General features: G+C 41.4%; 1 protein-coding gene across 9 annotated transcripts in view; it reads right to left on the bottom strand.

Annotated features, from left to right (window-relative positions):
• Positions 1 to 2,917: 2,917 nt before the first annotated feature.
• The window catches only part of BLACAT1 (BLACAT1 overlapping LEMD1 locus), a 74,835-nt gene continuing 62,987 nt past the window's right edge, over positions 2,918 to 14,765 (bottom strand). For 4 of the 9 annotated variants that reach the window (XM_081916498.1, XM_081916499.1, XM_081916496.1 and 1 more), the window contains exons 2-4: positions 8,218 to 8,418; positions 7,337 to 7,474; positions 2,918 to 4,015 (exon numbers count right to left, since the gene is read on the bottom strand). In XM_081916498.1, coding sequence (XP_081772624.1) covers positions 8,278 to 8,379 — 102 coding nt within the window. In that variant the 5' untranslated portion in view covers positions 8,380 to 8,418 and the 3' untranslated portion in view covers positions 2,918 to 4,015; positions 7,337 to 7,474; positions 8,218 to 8,277. The other 5 variants (XR_014169586.1, XR_014169587.1, XM_081916497.1 and 2 more) reach the window with 4 other exon arrangements.

The raw sequence follows: 14,765 nt of genomic DNA, 5'->3' as shown, positions 1-14,765 counted from the left end.
TACAAACAATCCTGTTTTCCCTTCTCAGTGTACAATATTATACAACAGATATGCATGGCTTATTAAGGACATCCAGTTAGCAGGAAGCTGGGTTGACCTGTCTATCCAGTGTAGAAAAAGTCATTTATTGATATCATGCAAAATAGATAAAAATAGCTGGTTTCTATGGCTACTGAGGCTGGAAGACTACTGAGGAATATTTCTATTTAGGTTCCTATATGATGGAATCCAGAGAGCAAAAAGGGGAGAAGAAACAAATGTAGCCTGCTTCAGGGACATTTTCTGCCTTCGTGTTTCCCTGTCCTCAATTCAAGTAAGACTCCTTTTTACTGACAAGAGCTGGAGATCCAGATCAGACCAACCAGTATGGCATAGCAAGGCAAGAACTTTCTGCACGATAGGCACAATTACAATGAGATCTAAAAATAGTTAATATAACAGCATCTATTTTCATCTACCCTTATGTCCAGGGGGTTTCCCACAAAGAAGCCTGAATAGACATTTCGGAGTTTTAGGGGGGGGGAATGCAATGTGAGCAAACAAAACAAGACACAGAAGGCATTCAGTCTTCAAGATAGGCTCAAGATTGTCCATGCAGTGAGATCTGAACAAATTGTCCGCAGCAGAGGGGGATGGACTGTGGGGCTATGCTAGGAACATTTAAGACTCGCTTGTCCCCACTGCAGAGATATGTCCTGACATGACCCAACTGACTGTCTCTTGTTAACTACTACACAGTTTGGTCTTGTCAGCTCTAAAAGTTGGCCAAAGTATCGCAGATGAACAGAGCATGTGTAACAGGTAACAGCTACCACTGATGGGGGCAGGTGCAGGTTTAATATGGGGCATGACCCATAATTATGACAGAAGAAAGCTCCCTTAACATGACATCCTTTATAATGAACTTGGAGGCATCAGACTTTTTCAGATGAAGAAAAAGAAGAAGAAGAGTTTGGATTTGATATCCTGCTTTATCACTACCTGAAGGAGTCTCAAAGCGGCTAACATTCTCCTTTCCCTTCCTCCCCCACAACAAATACTCTGTGAGGTGAGTGGGGCTGAGAAGTGTGATAATAATAATAATAATAATAATAATAATAATAATAATAATAATTTATTATTTATAGCCCGCCCATCCGGCTGAGTTTCCCCAGCCGCTCTGGGCGGCTCCCAATCAGTGTTAAAAACAGTACAGCATTACATATTAAAAACTTCCCTGAACAGGGCTGCCTTAAGATGTCTTCTGAATGTCAGGTAATTCTTTATCTCTTTGACATCTGATGAGAGGGCGTTCCACAGGGCGGGCGCCACTACCGAGAAGGCCCTCTGTCTGGTTCCCTGTAGCCCTGACTAGCCCAAGGTCACCCAGCAGCTGCATGTGGAGGAGCGGGGAAGCGAACCTGGTTCACCAGATTACGAGTCTACTGCTCTTAACCACTACACCACACTGGAGTGCCTTGGGAAGGCATCAAGGTCTATGCCAAGTTGTATTTCTGCCAGTGCCCTTAATTGCTCTTATTTGCTCCCCTCGTTACAGGCAATGCTTTTATTTGTTTCCTCAGACATTCCAATACCACAATCGCTACCATTTCTGATGCCCATGACATAGATTTACATCTAGGAACTGCAGGGGTTTCCGCAGGCATATTCCCCATGGATGATACATGCATTCTGGATGAGTTAGATTCCCCAGTGTTTTAAATCAATACAGGTGGCTTGAAAATGACTATATAGTGAGTCTCAATACCCTGGTTGTCGGATAATGGCAGTAGACATATTGTCATGGGTTTGTCAGGCAGATCCCCCTAAACTCTTAAATTAGTAAATGTTATCATTTAGCTCATATTTGGAGTATTAAGGGAAGATACAAAGAGCAGTGTAAAAATACAGGCTATGCCGCTTATCCTGTTCAGGATGTCAATACACTGCATATGTGCCTTAATTTTCCAAATGAAACACAAACCTTGTTTAAGTGCCAAGACCCCTGGAATCTCATGCACTGTTCAGAGGAGGTTTGGGTGGCTGATATGGACACATCAGTACCTTTAAATGTGGAGAGTTTTGAACATCCATAGAGGTCTCAGGAATTACAGTAACGGTGAATATGGACCACTATCATTAGGTCTGGCCTAGCAAGTGTTTGGAGGCACACTTAATTCCATCCCTTTTCAACAATTCTGTGCTCAAGTTGTTCAAAGGAACTACCGTAACTTCCAAGGTAGCTGTGATTCTCAAAGCCTACAGCTAGACATAAGTAGGTGTTTAAGTAGTTTGTTGAAAGGAATGGACTGGAGCTTGTGCTTTATCGCTAACACTTAGCTTTTGTATAGCACCTTCGACCCTGAATATATACAATATTACTGTTATCTCCAATGACACAATCAGTGTCATTGTTCCCAGAAGAGGAACTTGTTGGAGTCATATAGCAAAGACAGAAAGAGTTATCTGGGTGTCTTTGTAACTTCTCAGCAAGTTCTCCGCCCTGTGGAAAAAACAGCTTTCATGAGCCTAACTAAAGAAACATTTGAGTTTCTAATTTATTTCACAAAGATATATAATTGCCTTGTAATGTTTCTGGTAGGTTCAAGGTGTGTACATCCAAGGATCTCAAAGTTGGTGGGTTTGACCAATTCCCACTTCTAGGTTACACATACCATATTTTTCGCTCTATAAGATGCACCAGACCACAAGACGCACCTAGTTTTTGGAGGAGGAAAACAAGAAAAAAAAAATTCTGAATCTCAGAAGCCAGAACAGCAAGAGGGATCGCTGTGCAGTGAAAGCAGCAAGCCCTCTTGCTGTTCTGGCTTCTGGGATAGCTACACAGCCTGCATTCGCTCCATAAGACGCACACACATTTCCCCTTACTTTTTAGGAGGGAAAAGTGAGTCTTATAGAGCAAAAAATACAGTAGGTATTTCAGAGAACATAGGACATTTTGAAATAAAAATAAATTGCTGTGCACTAGCTAGGCTCCAGCATAATTAAGAGTAAACTTAGACTATATTTGTATATAGATAAAAATATAAATCTATATAGACTTTACTTGAATCATTAGTGGTCTATATACACGTGTGCTCACTCATAAATGTGACTGTGCGAATTGACTGCAGGTACATTCAATAAATAGATGGGGTAGATAACAATTCTTTCCATTAATCAGAGATGCAGAATCATTCCAGCCCACAGTTTTGTATACTGCATACATAAATATGCACAGGATTTCAACCAATTTCAAAATAGTGCCTATTGCTTACAATGATAATTATGACAAGATTTGGTCACTGCAGTATTTTCTATGGCCAGACAAAATAATATAAAACATTTTCAGCCACCCTCTGGAAAATTTATAAATTCACTGACCACCCAGGCATTCAGCTTTGAAATTCAGAGAGCACATCAGATGGTTATAGCCATAAGCTATAAGTAGAAGGTAAGAGATATTGAGTAGATGTTTGGTTTTCTTTGTTTCTATCTCCTGAGGGACTGTATCCTTGCAAGCAACAAAGCCATGAATGTTTAGATGCTGGTCTACCTCAGCCCAAAACATATATCTACTGACCCTGTAGAAATAAAGTGCTTCTTATAGCCATATCAGCCTCAGTGCATACAACTGTATTATGATTTTTAAAAGTATCCTTTCTACTTTAGGTAATATTGGAATGCAGTAACTGTACAACCTGAAATTAACCTGATACTTATATTTTTGTAATACCTTTAAATGCCAGTCAGAAATAACACAATTATTGGATTTATTCCTATTTCACAGTTTAAGATTCTAGGATTAGTAGTGCAAGTGTACATAGCAGAGTGGTTTAGGTTGGGAAAGATGTTCATATTTATAATTTAGCACAGTTTCTTCTTGGGAAGCTGTACAACAAGGTATTTGACTCATTCTCCCTTCCTTGGCTTCATTCCTCCAATTTGTGCATGTCCTGCACCCATCCAGCTGGTCACAAAAACTTGTCATTTACCTTAAACGGGTGCAATGAAAGTTGTCTTGGCAGCATCACCTCTGTCAAAAGATCAAAACAAAGCACAACTTTGAAGAAAGCTTCATCACACATACAGTTTTGTTTCCTACCCTACCATTAAACATTTGGGAGACATTCTGGCTCCGAGCAAGACTCGGAGCAAGACTAATATTTATCCAGACAGACAATATATTATCTATCTTGAAAGATACCCTGAAGCAAAGTTGTAGGCAATTAGTGTTAATGGTAAAAATCTTCTCTCTCTCTCTCTCTCTCTCTCTCTCTCTCTCTCTCTCTCTCTCACACACACACACACACACACACACACCGACTAACTTCCCACTCACCTATATTGACTGTTGATGCTCGTTCATTTTTTAACATCTTTCTCAAAGTTAAAAAACTGCAAATATTATTATGTTTCTTTCAGATGCACATGTTTCCAACCAAAAATGAGTCATTTGTATCCATAGATTGCAGTACAGTGGTACCTCGGGTTAAGAACTTAATTTGTTCTGGAGGTCTGTTCTTAACCTGAAACTGTTCTTAACCTGAGGTACCATTTTAGCTAATGGGGCCTCCCACTGCTGCCGCACAATTTCTGTTCTCATCCTCGTCTCATCTTAACCCGAGGTACTATTTCTGGGTTAGTGGAGTCTGTAACCTAAAGCGTCTGTAACCCGAGGTACCACTGTATTGATACTTGGAAAATATAAACTAGCAGGTTAAGCAGCTCTAAGCCTTATGATTTAGAGTCAACACTGAAGCCTGCCAATGTAATTTTAGAGACAAGGATGAGGGCAAAAACAATGTCACTTGATTAGTTCTGATACAACCTTGTCTGAATGTACATGTATGTGGAAACTGGGGATAGTGCACTCTGCTTACATTATTACCTTCCATAGGGATGAACATATTAAATAAGTTTTGTTGGAAATGGCTTCCTTAGAGGGGAAGAACTTATCTTGAAAATGGTGGTGAGCAGTTCATCTGGAAAACATCAAGGGCTATATAGTTATGTATATGGGGGGGATTATTAAACATGATGTGAGATGGTTTGGTAGTTCCAAGTAATGGTGTATGTTTGTCCTGGTGCAAGCTTTGGAGGAAAAAAAACCCAGTTATGCAGTTTTCAGCATGGTTCAATCTAAACTGCAGAAATGTCAGCTCTGGTGGATGCCTGTTGGCTAGTACCCCCAGATTTGTACAAGGCGGCATAGATAGTTCAACATCTTAAAGCAGGGGGGGTTAATGGCAACAAGGTAATCTTAACACTTATTTTATGGAGATGAGACTTGCACACTTTTTGTGGCTAAAATGTGGTTAGAATGCATTTTGAATGCTCTTTGAGAAGACAATGAATCTAAAATATATGGATCCTACATCAGAAATAAGCTTCCACTGAGTTCAGTGGGACTTGGTCCAAAGTAACCATGTATAAGGTGGTGGTATCCAGAGAGCACTCTTTGTTGCGATGGCCAAATTGTACCAGGGTGGCTTCCATTGTTAGATGAGTTAGGCTGCTTTCCTAGCATAGTTTTTGTGTACAGTTGAACTAGCCAAAGTCTTGTATGAGTGTCTTCATTCAGCTCCATGGCAATGAGAAGGAGAAAGGGACTCCTGTGAACTTTTAAAACTGATTCTGTGAGGAGATGAATCCTCATTGTGGCTTCATGCCCATTATTTTACTGCTCTTTAGAATTACAGGTTTGGAACATTTCAGCCATCTCCTACAGCAACATCATTCTCTAGAACTTGACAAAGATTGATTAAAACTTATTTAGTTTCTATTTTTTCTTTACAAAAATGGGGGGACCCCTTCCCTGGAATGACATCATATTTAGCTCATAGTGGGTCATCTTTACTGGACACAAATTTTACATTCCCATTATGGGGTAAGAAAACAGAACAATTGCTGTGTGGTTCTCGGCAATCAGCCAGACTTGTAAGTCCTCCTAAAAAGAGCTCAAGTCACCAGCATGTACAGCTTTGCTACTATGGTGCAAATCTGGTCTCTTGGCACAGATGAGAAGCTTGGAAAGGTTAAGAGAGTTTATCATAAGATAAACTTGCATGCCATCCACAGTCAGCTCATCCGATACTTCCAGGGCTAGATTTATTAATCTCCTGTGCCCCATAGAATAAAGATATGTGACATGACATCCATCAAATTATGCCCTCATGATAAAAAAGCAGTAATGGTCTCAGAAGTCAGCCCACCAGGTGGTCTTGGGTGAACCATGCCCACTTTTCCTGTGCCTGATGACAGAAAAAGGTGTTATATTCAAAAAGGGCAGAATTCAAGCCAAGGCTACAAAGAAAGCATGAGGGGTGCATTCCTAAGTCTTCCTTTGCAACCATAGCTTGAATTTTAAAAGTATCTAATTCAATTCAGGGTCACAAATGAAGGAACAATCTTCCTTTGCAGTTTCAGTCAGCTGATGTCAGGTGACTGACAGGTAGGCACCCCTTCCCATCTGCCCAAGTGGCCCGTGGAGGATTGGCCCCTATGCATCTGACCCTTTAGCCAGATCCAGTTCCTCAACCCTAATATAAACACACTGGAACACCATGCATTAGAATGATAGTTCCAGCGCAGGAAATTTTACACTGTCAAGCGTCAGGCGGCCTGCAGTAGTAGTAATAGTGGTAGTATTTGTTCATTCATTATTATTAATTTGGTCTCGTATCCCATACTTAATTATAAGGTCCCAAGCTGGGTTACAACAATGGAAAAATACAATATAAAAATCAGTTAAAACAAGTATATTTATATAGTTAAAAGGCTCCCTTCTCCCTCATGCCTTCTTTGGTTTTATTCAATAATTTAAATGGGCTCAACAATTAATGGGGTGGCCATGTGTCCTACTTTACATAGGACAATCTTCTGTTTGAGGACATCCTCTCTTGGGAGGACTATCTAGTCCAAGTTAAGTTTAAAACCATAAGGAGGAGGAGCTGCAAGGTCTTCAACTTGCCCCTCAGGTGTGAGGACCTGGGACAGCAGACTGAGCAGGCACATAAGGTCACCTGGCCACTGTTTTTCCCATTGTGCATTGCATCTCTAAATAGCTGTACTTACCACTTCTATATTTGTTTGTTTGTTATGAATTTCTTCTTCTTTTTTTTCAATGTGCAAGTGGCAACGCTTCAATAGATTTTATATGAAAGTCTATGACAGAATGTTCATTAAGATAATCCAATATAAGCACATTAGTGCTTTGTTTCTAAATGAACTTTCAAATTAATTTTGATTATATCCAGAGGATTTTGCAGGCAGCTTTCTTACACAATAGACAAAAAAAAACCAGTAAAGTGGTATCTTAAGAAGCTAACAGAATCTTTTAAGTCAGGATACCCACCGTCTCTAAGGCTCAGGGTAATTCCAAATAGGACACCGTGTAGAATTGCCATTTTGCCCAGCTTGGTTTCTGGATCCTCAGTTACATTCCTGTCTGCACAGAGCGAGGTTTCCCCCCCCCCCCAAGCCTGCAAAGTCTCTAGGGGAGAAAAACAAGGAGAGAGAAATAAATGTAATAAAGCAGATTAACGTCTTCCACATTCTCCTCTTCCCACTGCCGGCACTGATGAGAGAGGCTATCATTCACATAATGGGTTCATCTCTTCCTGCCAGTATTCCTTCCTGAGCTAATCCATCAAGCTCCATGGAAGAGCTGAAAGCAGAGGGGCAGCATCTCTGTGGGAGACATGGAGCTAGGTTCTCCCCACTCAGCCTCCACCAGAAAGACCATTCCTTTGGTTTGCTCCAACCTCTCCGTTGACACCTCCACAAATCTGTGGTGATGTTAAAAATAGTTATGATGATGCTAGTGCAGGAGTGGGCAACCCTTTTTTCTGCTGAGGGACACATTCTGTCAGGGGCACATGATTATTGTGGGTAGGGCCAGAACAGGCTAGACCAAAAAAATGAGTGGGGTTACCCCCTTTTCTCCCTTTTTTTCTGGCACCCCTTTCTCTCTCACTCACTTTCTGACATCCTCTCTCTCTGTCCTGTCTCCCTGCACAGCAGGCTGTTGGTGGAGAGAAAGCTTGCTCTTCCCAGAGGTCTAAACTAATACCTTGCAGAGGGCTTTTTTGAAATTGACTTAAGGGCTCTAGAAAATTTGTCTGGAGGCCACATGCATCCCTGTGCTGGTGAATGCTGCACCCTTCAGTCCCCCCCCCCCAGAGCAGAGCCATGAGAGTGGGCAGGAGGTAGCCTACAAGGATAACAGCATCATACCACAGTTGCTGTGCTCCTCCAACTCAACAGAGAGATGTAAGGTGATGCACAAAGGAAAGGTCACACCGCTGTCTCTTGCTCAGCGCTGGGCTCTTCCTTCTTCCTCTTCATCTTGCAGAAGCCATGGAGCCCACAGAAGCAAGCAAAGGTGAACTGGGGCATCCCCTGGGACAAGCAAAGGACAGGAGCATCCAAGGAAATCTATACAAAGTAAGGTGAGAGAAGAGAAAAGCTTGGGTTTCTTTCCCCGCTTTCCAACAGAACATTTCTTACTTTCACTTTAGAGCAGCGTTCCAAATGCTCAGTGCATTAGAGAACGGCAGGTTTTCCACCTAGAATGAATCTCGGCTCCCCTACCTAAAACCTCTACATATTGTGGGGGGAGGGGGGAAGACCGGGGACCGAGCTCAGTGGTGAGGCCTATGCTTTGCAAGCAAAAGTTCCAAGGGTTCAATCCTTAGCATCTCCAGTTAAACATCTTTCCCTGAGACCCTGCAAACCATCAGAGAAGATCGTCCTGCACCAGATGGGCAAGGCCTCACCTGGTTGGTAGAAGGCAGAGCCCTATGTTCCTTGAACATGGATAGCTGCTGCCATCCACAATCAGATTCAATCAGCGGTGGACCTACATTTGGAGGGCCCTGTAGTTTAAACTGTTATGGGGGAGCCCTTCGCAACCAGCAATGAGGTCTGGGTAACCACTGCTATCTTCTTAATTGGGTTATTCTACAACACATCACCACATATATTTTTTAAATTAACTACTACATCTCAGTTTTTCATTAAATTTCCTGTACTGGATTATCTCATGCCAAAGTCACTGGCGTGAACAAAAATGTCCCATGTCTTATAGTTTGAGTTATTGGAGGGAGGGGATGAAAATTAGGGAAATGTTACATATATGCATGATGCACTTTTTAAAGCAAATTTTTAAAGCCATGTGGACTAAGGTCGCTTCTGGGGCTTCTCTGGGATTAGGGCCCTGAAGCTTAAGCTTCATGAGTTTCATAGTAGATCTATCCCTGGATTCAATCCATGATTCCTCCCCACAAATTATAGTTTTGACACTCCCCACTTATTTGTTGTATTGTTCCCAACAAAGGCCACCAGAAACTCATCTTTGAAAAAGCTGTTTCTGTAAATAATATTATGTGGAAAGGATTTCTTTTGCACACTGAAATGCACACTGTGGCTGGGTTTGCCAGTGGCACCCCCCGCCCCCTGCACACCTGAAACCACATATGCCTTTCATGAATACACAGTTTAGGTATGGGTCGCCTTGCGTCTCTCACATTAGAAATTAAGCACTGGGTGGCTGCCCCTCATCTCCATCATTCCGCCTCATTGTTTCTGACTATGGTCCAGTGACTCACATGTTATCTTTGTGGTATGGTTGTTGCTGCAAAGCCACTCATCCACTTCTGGCTTCCATTTGGCATCAGCAATGTTCTAATCATTCACCTTTCCTACACCAGTGTGGCTAGCTGAGGTGGCAGAGCACAGTTTCATCACTGTAGGTTTGAGCCCCACAATGAGCATGAAGAATTGCTATCATGAATTTGGTACGTATTGACTCATTCATCCCTTCATTCACACGTTTTATATCCCAGCCTTTCTCGCAAATTATCTCAAGGCAGGTCACACTCAAATAAAAGATGCAATGAAACCAGTCAATAAAACAATAACACCACCTCAAAAGATAGGTGGAGCAATGAGCGTAAAGGTTACCTTTGTAAAGGAGGCTAAATTCGACATACATGTACATCCCCCTGGGCTATTTTTCAGCCAGAACTTGGTGGAACTCAGTCCTGGCATCTGTCAGGTGGGCACCGTTGCATTATAAGAGGGAGGCTGTTCATAATCAGTTCTGACACCTCTTTTTCTAGAAAAATAACACAGCATTCCCCCCTCCCAACTCTCAATCCTCCATCCAGACAAGCAAAAAGCATGATCATGAATCAACGTTAAGCAATGGCTTGGAGGCCAACTTAACAACGAAGAATATGAACTAAGTGACAGCTTTGGGGTTGGCCTTATTGCAGAGCAATGTGAAGCAATGTGGGCACCAGTCATTTCCCTCACTCCATCTCTGTGATGTTGTTTTTAAAATGAGGTTTCATCTTAAGATGAAAAGATGTCTAGGGCCTGAACTTCTCGTTGGGGATCATAGAGACTCCAGCAAAGCCCTAACAATTCTTTTCTTTGCACAAAGCTTGTGAAGTAAAATCAAACATACGGAGTCCAAATGACTTTTTTCTTCTCCCCGACAGCCCCCCCAGCCACCATTCGCACTCCTGCCCCCACCGAATCACAGCATTCCAATCTGCGAATTACCTCAGCCAGATGAAAAGGAAAAGGCGAAAGCCAAAATCCCCCCCGGTTTGCGATGGTTGCTCTTCAATAGCTCGGCTAGCACTCAGGGCATGATTAAGCCCTCCAAGGTTACAGGGAATATTTGACTGACCTTCTAACTTCAAACACAGCCGCTCGGCATTCATTAAATAACCCTTCAGCACCTCAGAACAGTCAGTTCCACATGGCAATAAAAATTGCATCCCTCCCATCCTGTAACCTGGGAACCAGAGGAGGCTCGCTTTATCCTTTCTGTTTCAGCCTGACCTTGTCTTTGCAGTGACAGGCCCTGCCTTCAGCGCAAAGCAGTCCCTGTGCAGATAAGCAAGACAAATGCACACCTCCCATTGAACTCACTTATTCAGCTGCACGCTCACCACCCCCACCTCCAGTTTCATTTGACAGGTTTTGGTATACCTGTCTGCCAGACACCTAGTTTAAATAAGGCCCCTGATGCTTCCTCTGAGACTCACAAAGCAATGACTAGGGACTCCTTAATGAGTCTTCCTGTCTGCAAGGTTTGTGAGCAGACCGCCAGCTCTGTGCCTCTCTCAGCTGCTTATATTGCATGCCTGCAAAAGAGTTTTCTGAGGTAATGGCCAGGAGAGAGCCAGTTCTACCAAATGAAGCTGTTGCAAGGCTAGTTATGCAGCCACAAAAGTGTACTCATTCTTCGATTTCAGCCTGCAATTTTGCTGCCAATCGTCTCTAGGTAAATGGCATTGTCAGAAAGTGTTAGAATACCTTAGTCGACACCAGATTCCATTAAAGGAAGGCAAAGGAAATAGGAAAAAGGAAACCCACTTTCTATGGACATCCTTAAATTTTCAGCTTCTGTGTTTATATTCCCCCCGCCCCTAAGGTTTTCATGTTAAAAACAAAAACAATTGCTAAAAGCAAAGTAGAGGAATAAAATGAATACCAAACATCACAAATCACCAGAAAAATCACAGTTTTAAAGCCATTTTCTTTATTTTCTTAAGTTTTTTATTGCATATTTTGAATACATAGCATAAGAGAAAGTGTATTTAAATACCATGTGTACGCTCAGGAAGAAAGTGTGTCACATACTGTTTTTTATTGTGTTCTGAAATGGTTTCAAAACTTCTTTTACTATAAATGTCTGAAAATCATAACACTGTTTAAAAGAGGGCATAAGATCTTATTTTTTTAAAAAAACAAAAGTAAAATACTTGAAAATGTCATGTTTGCACCTGCAATATCAGGCACTCTCCATCTGGTCTTCATCTCCTTATTTGACAGTCTGAAGGGCTGTGGATTTCAAGTTGTCCATGGCCTACAATACGCACCTGCTGTTAATAAATATATAATTTAAAGTACATGTGTATCAAGTGTCATAAGAGAGCACAACTCATCAGAACTGGCTGGCACGTAAATGATGCAAACAAATTGCTTCCACTGGGCTCAATGCTAACGTGTCCTGCTAAATAATTTTGGAAGCTTTGGTTTCCAAAGTTAATATATTTTTCAACTAAGTATTCCGGATAGATGCCCTGCTGCTTTTGGATTTGAAAGAGGAAAAGTATTTTTATTTTATGTGTTTGCTTTCCCCAGCTTAATGTGGCTTTCCACTTTTACCTGAGCACCTAAAACTATTTTCTTCGTAGGCTCATTAAATAGTGCTAGTAGAACACTGTGATCTGGTGTGAGAGAGTAGGTTGGATGAAGAGACTTTTTATTTTATTTTATTTTATTTTATTTTATTCCCTCCCTCCCTCCAGGGTGTGTTACAGCATTAAAAACAATTTAAAAAACAATTTAAAACAACTTACAGCTCCTGTTTTGGAGCAGGTGGGTGGATTGGATCACCTTCTGGTCCCTTCCAACTCTATGACATATAGACAATAATTATTTTTTTAATATATATATATTGCCATGGTTCTTTTTTTAAAAAAATAGATTAAGATCAAAAGGATTCTACATAGCCTAATGTGGAAATGTGATGAACTGGACTCAAAATGAGAAAAATGAAAAACTGAACAACACAAAATGGACAAATTTGTCACTTTCTACTCAAGACAACTCACTATAAAAGTAATCAATAAAACAATCAAAATATAAATATAAGATTAGAAACATACATATGTTAATTAAATGTATTTAGATGAATTGCCTTCATTGCCATTCATTGGGGCCAATGGATTGCTCAGGTGAACCTTTGTAAGTAAGCTGTTCCTCAACCTGAGCACCACAACTGATGGACCCCTCTTTTGTGTCCACCTGCTACGCTACAGTGCAATGGAATTCTTGGGAAAGAAGTGGCAAATCTGAAGATACTCTGGCATCAGGTGATAGGTGATTTAAGGCTTTAAAGTTCCTAGGCTGCACCTTGAATTGGTAAGAAGTGTAGTTGATACACAATCATTCATATATGTGTGTGTGTGTGTGTGTGTGTGTGTCAGTCGCAACCCAAAGCCATAAGGAAAGAGAAATGCATTAAAAGCATCCCACCCAAGTTATATGCACCAATCTTCCAATCCCTGCTAACATCCTAGTGGCAACTTTCTGGACCAATTGAAGTTTCAGAAATGTCTTCAAGATCAGCCCCATGTAGAGCTCCTTACAGTAGTCCAACATCATGTTACTGTCGAAAGGGAAGCCACGGCAAAGACAATAATCTGCTTACATTGTAGCATGAGATTGCCTGCTAATGGGATGGAGTATACCAAAGTACCTGAGGTACATTTGCTTGCTGGAAGACCTGGGTGGTCTGAATGACAAGAGCCCCAATTCCATTAGGGAGCTATTGATGTATTTAGGAAAGCTTGTAGCATGGAGCCTTTTAAAACTGACCCTCCACTTTCCATTCAGGGGGCAGACAATGATGAACGAGCCTGGAAGAACAGAGGCAGCACAGCTGAGTCAAATGCTCCTGTTCTTCTTGAAAATGGAGAAAAGGGATCTTTTAAGGAGTGAGGAATAATTAAAAAATAAATGAACTAGCGCTAGTGGAGTGACAGATGCCCTACTTGATTTGCAAAATCCAAGCATGTTTCATGGCCCTGTTCTGCCCTTTCTATTCAAGGGAGAGGATCCTTTGAATAGAACCCTCTGCAGCCAAGAAAATGTGGTGAGCATTAAAAATGTAAAGCCAAAGAATTCTCTTTAGTCATTTGCTTAACCTCAGACTGTGTTTGTCACTGTCAGAGTGATGAATTGGGAGCTGTCTGAAATCAGCATGCTCACTTTAATAATGTCACTTTCCCTGAGCTCTAATAAATGTCTTTCTGAACCAGCTGGACAGAACCAATTCCTTAGACCAACAATTACCGATTTCACCAGGTTTTTGCTCTTCTTAACAGTTAGGGCCCTGCTGCTGAAATTGGAAATCTTTATCCATTTTCACACATTCTCCCAGCCACGAGGAAAGGAGGAGATCCAGTTTGTTAAAGCCCTACACAAGGAATTAGAGGGGAATTGTCCCATGGAAAGAGCAAGGAAATTGACTGATTTTTAATTCCCGTTTCGACAACCGACAGAAAAAGAGTATATTGGTAAGGGAACTATTCTCTTGGAGTATGCCTTCTTAGGGCATATCTAATATGTGTCCAGGAAAAGTGCAGGAGCAAACATTAGAATATAAATGGACTCCTTCAAAGGAGCCTGCTCTGACCAAATCATGGGTAATAGTCATACAGTCCTGATCACATGAGTGCATCAATCTCTCTAAGATCTACACTGAAAGGATTAGACTAGCCAGCCATCAAATCTTCAACCACAGAAATGATTGTTTTGTATCAGGTGATTACAGGCCTGTATAATTTAAGGGTGCATCTCTATGCCTGGATGCCATTTTAAAAATCCAGGAATATGAGGTTGTTGGTACATAACATCACACCGCCATTTAAAATAAACAATGATTTAATGAGCACATACACTTTTGTTCCTGTCCTGCTCTTCACAAGCCAGAGTCAAGATTGTCACCGTGTGCAAACCTGGGCTGAGGGTTTGTTTGGAAAGAAGGAAATGATATGCCTACATAGGCCCATGGGCTTGTTTCCTCACCTGCATGGTTTAACATGGCATGTGAACTGGGGCTATAAACCTGCATGTTTGAACTGCCAAGCAATAAAGGAAACACAAAATAAACTTTAGCTGTATCAACATTTGACCAAGAAAATTGCAGACAAAATAGGTACAGTACTGTCTGACACTGAGTCAGACTATTGGGTCTA

This window comes from Podarcis melisellensis, assembly GCF_964234715.1.
Source record: "Podarcis melisellensis genome assembly, chromosome: 6".
Classification (NCBI taxonomy): domain Eukaryota; kingdom Metazoa; phylum Chordata; class Lepidosauria; order Squamata; family Lacertidae; genus Podarcis; species Podarcis melisellensis.
This window is presented reverse-complemented; position numbering and strand designations above follow the sequence as displayed.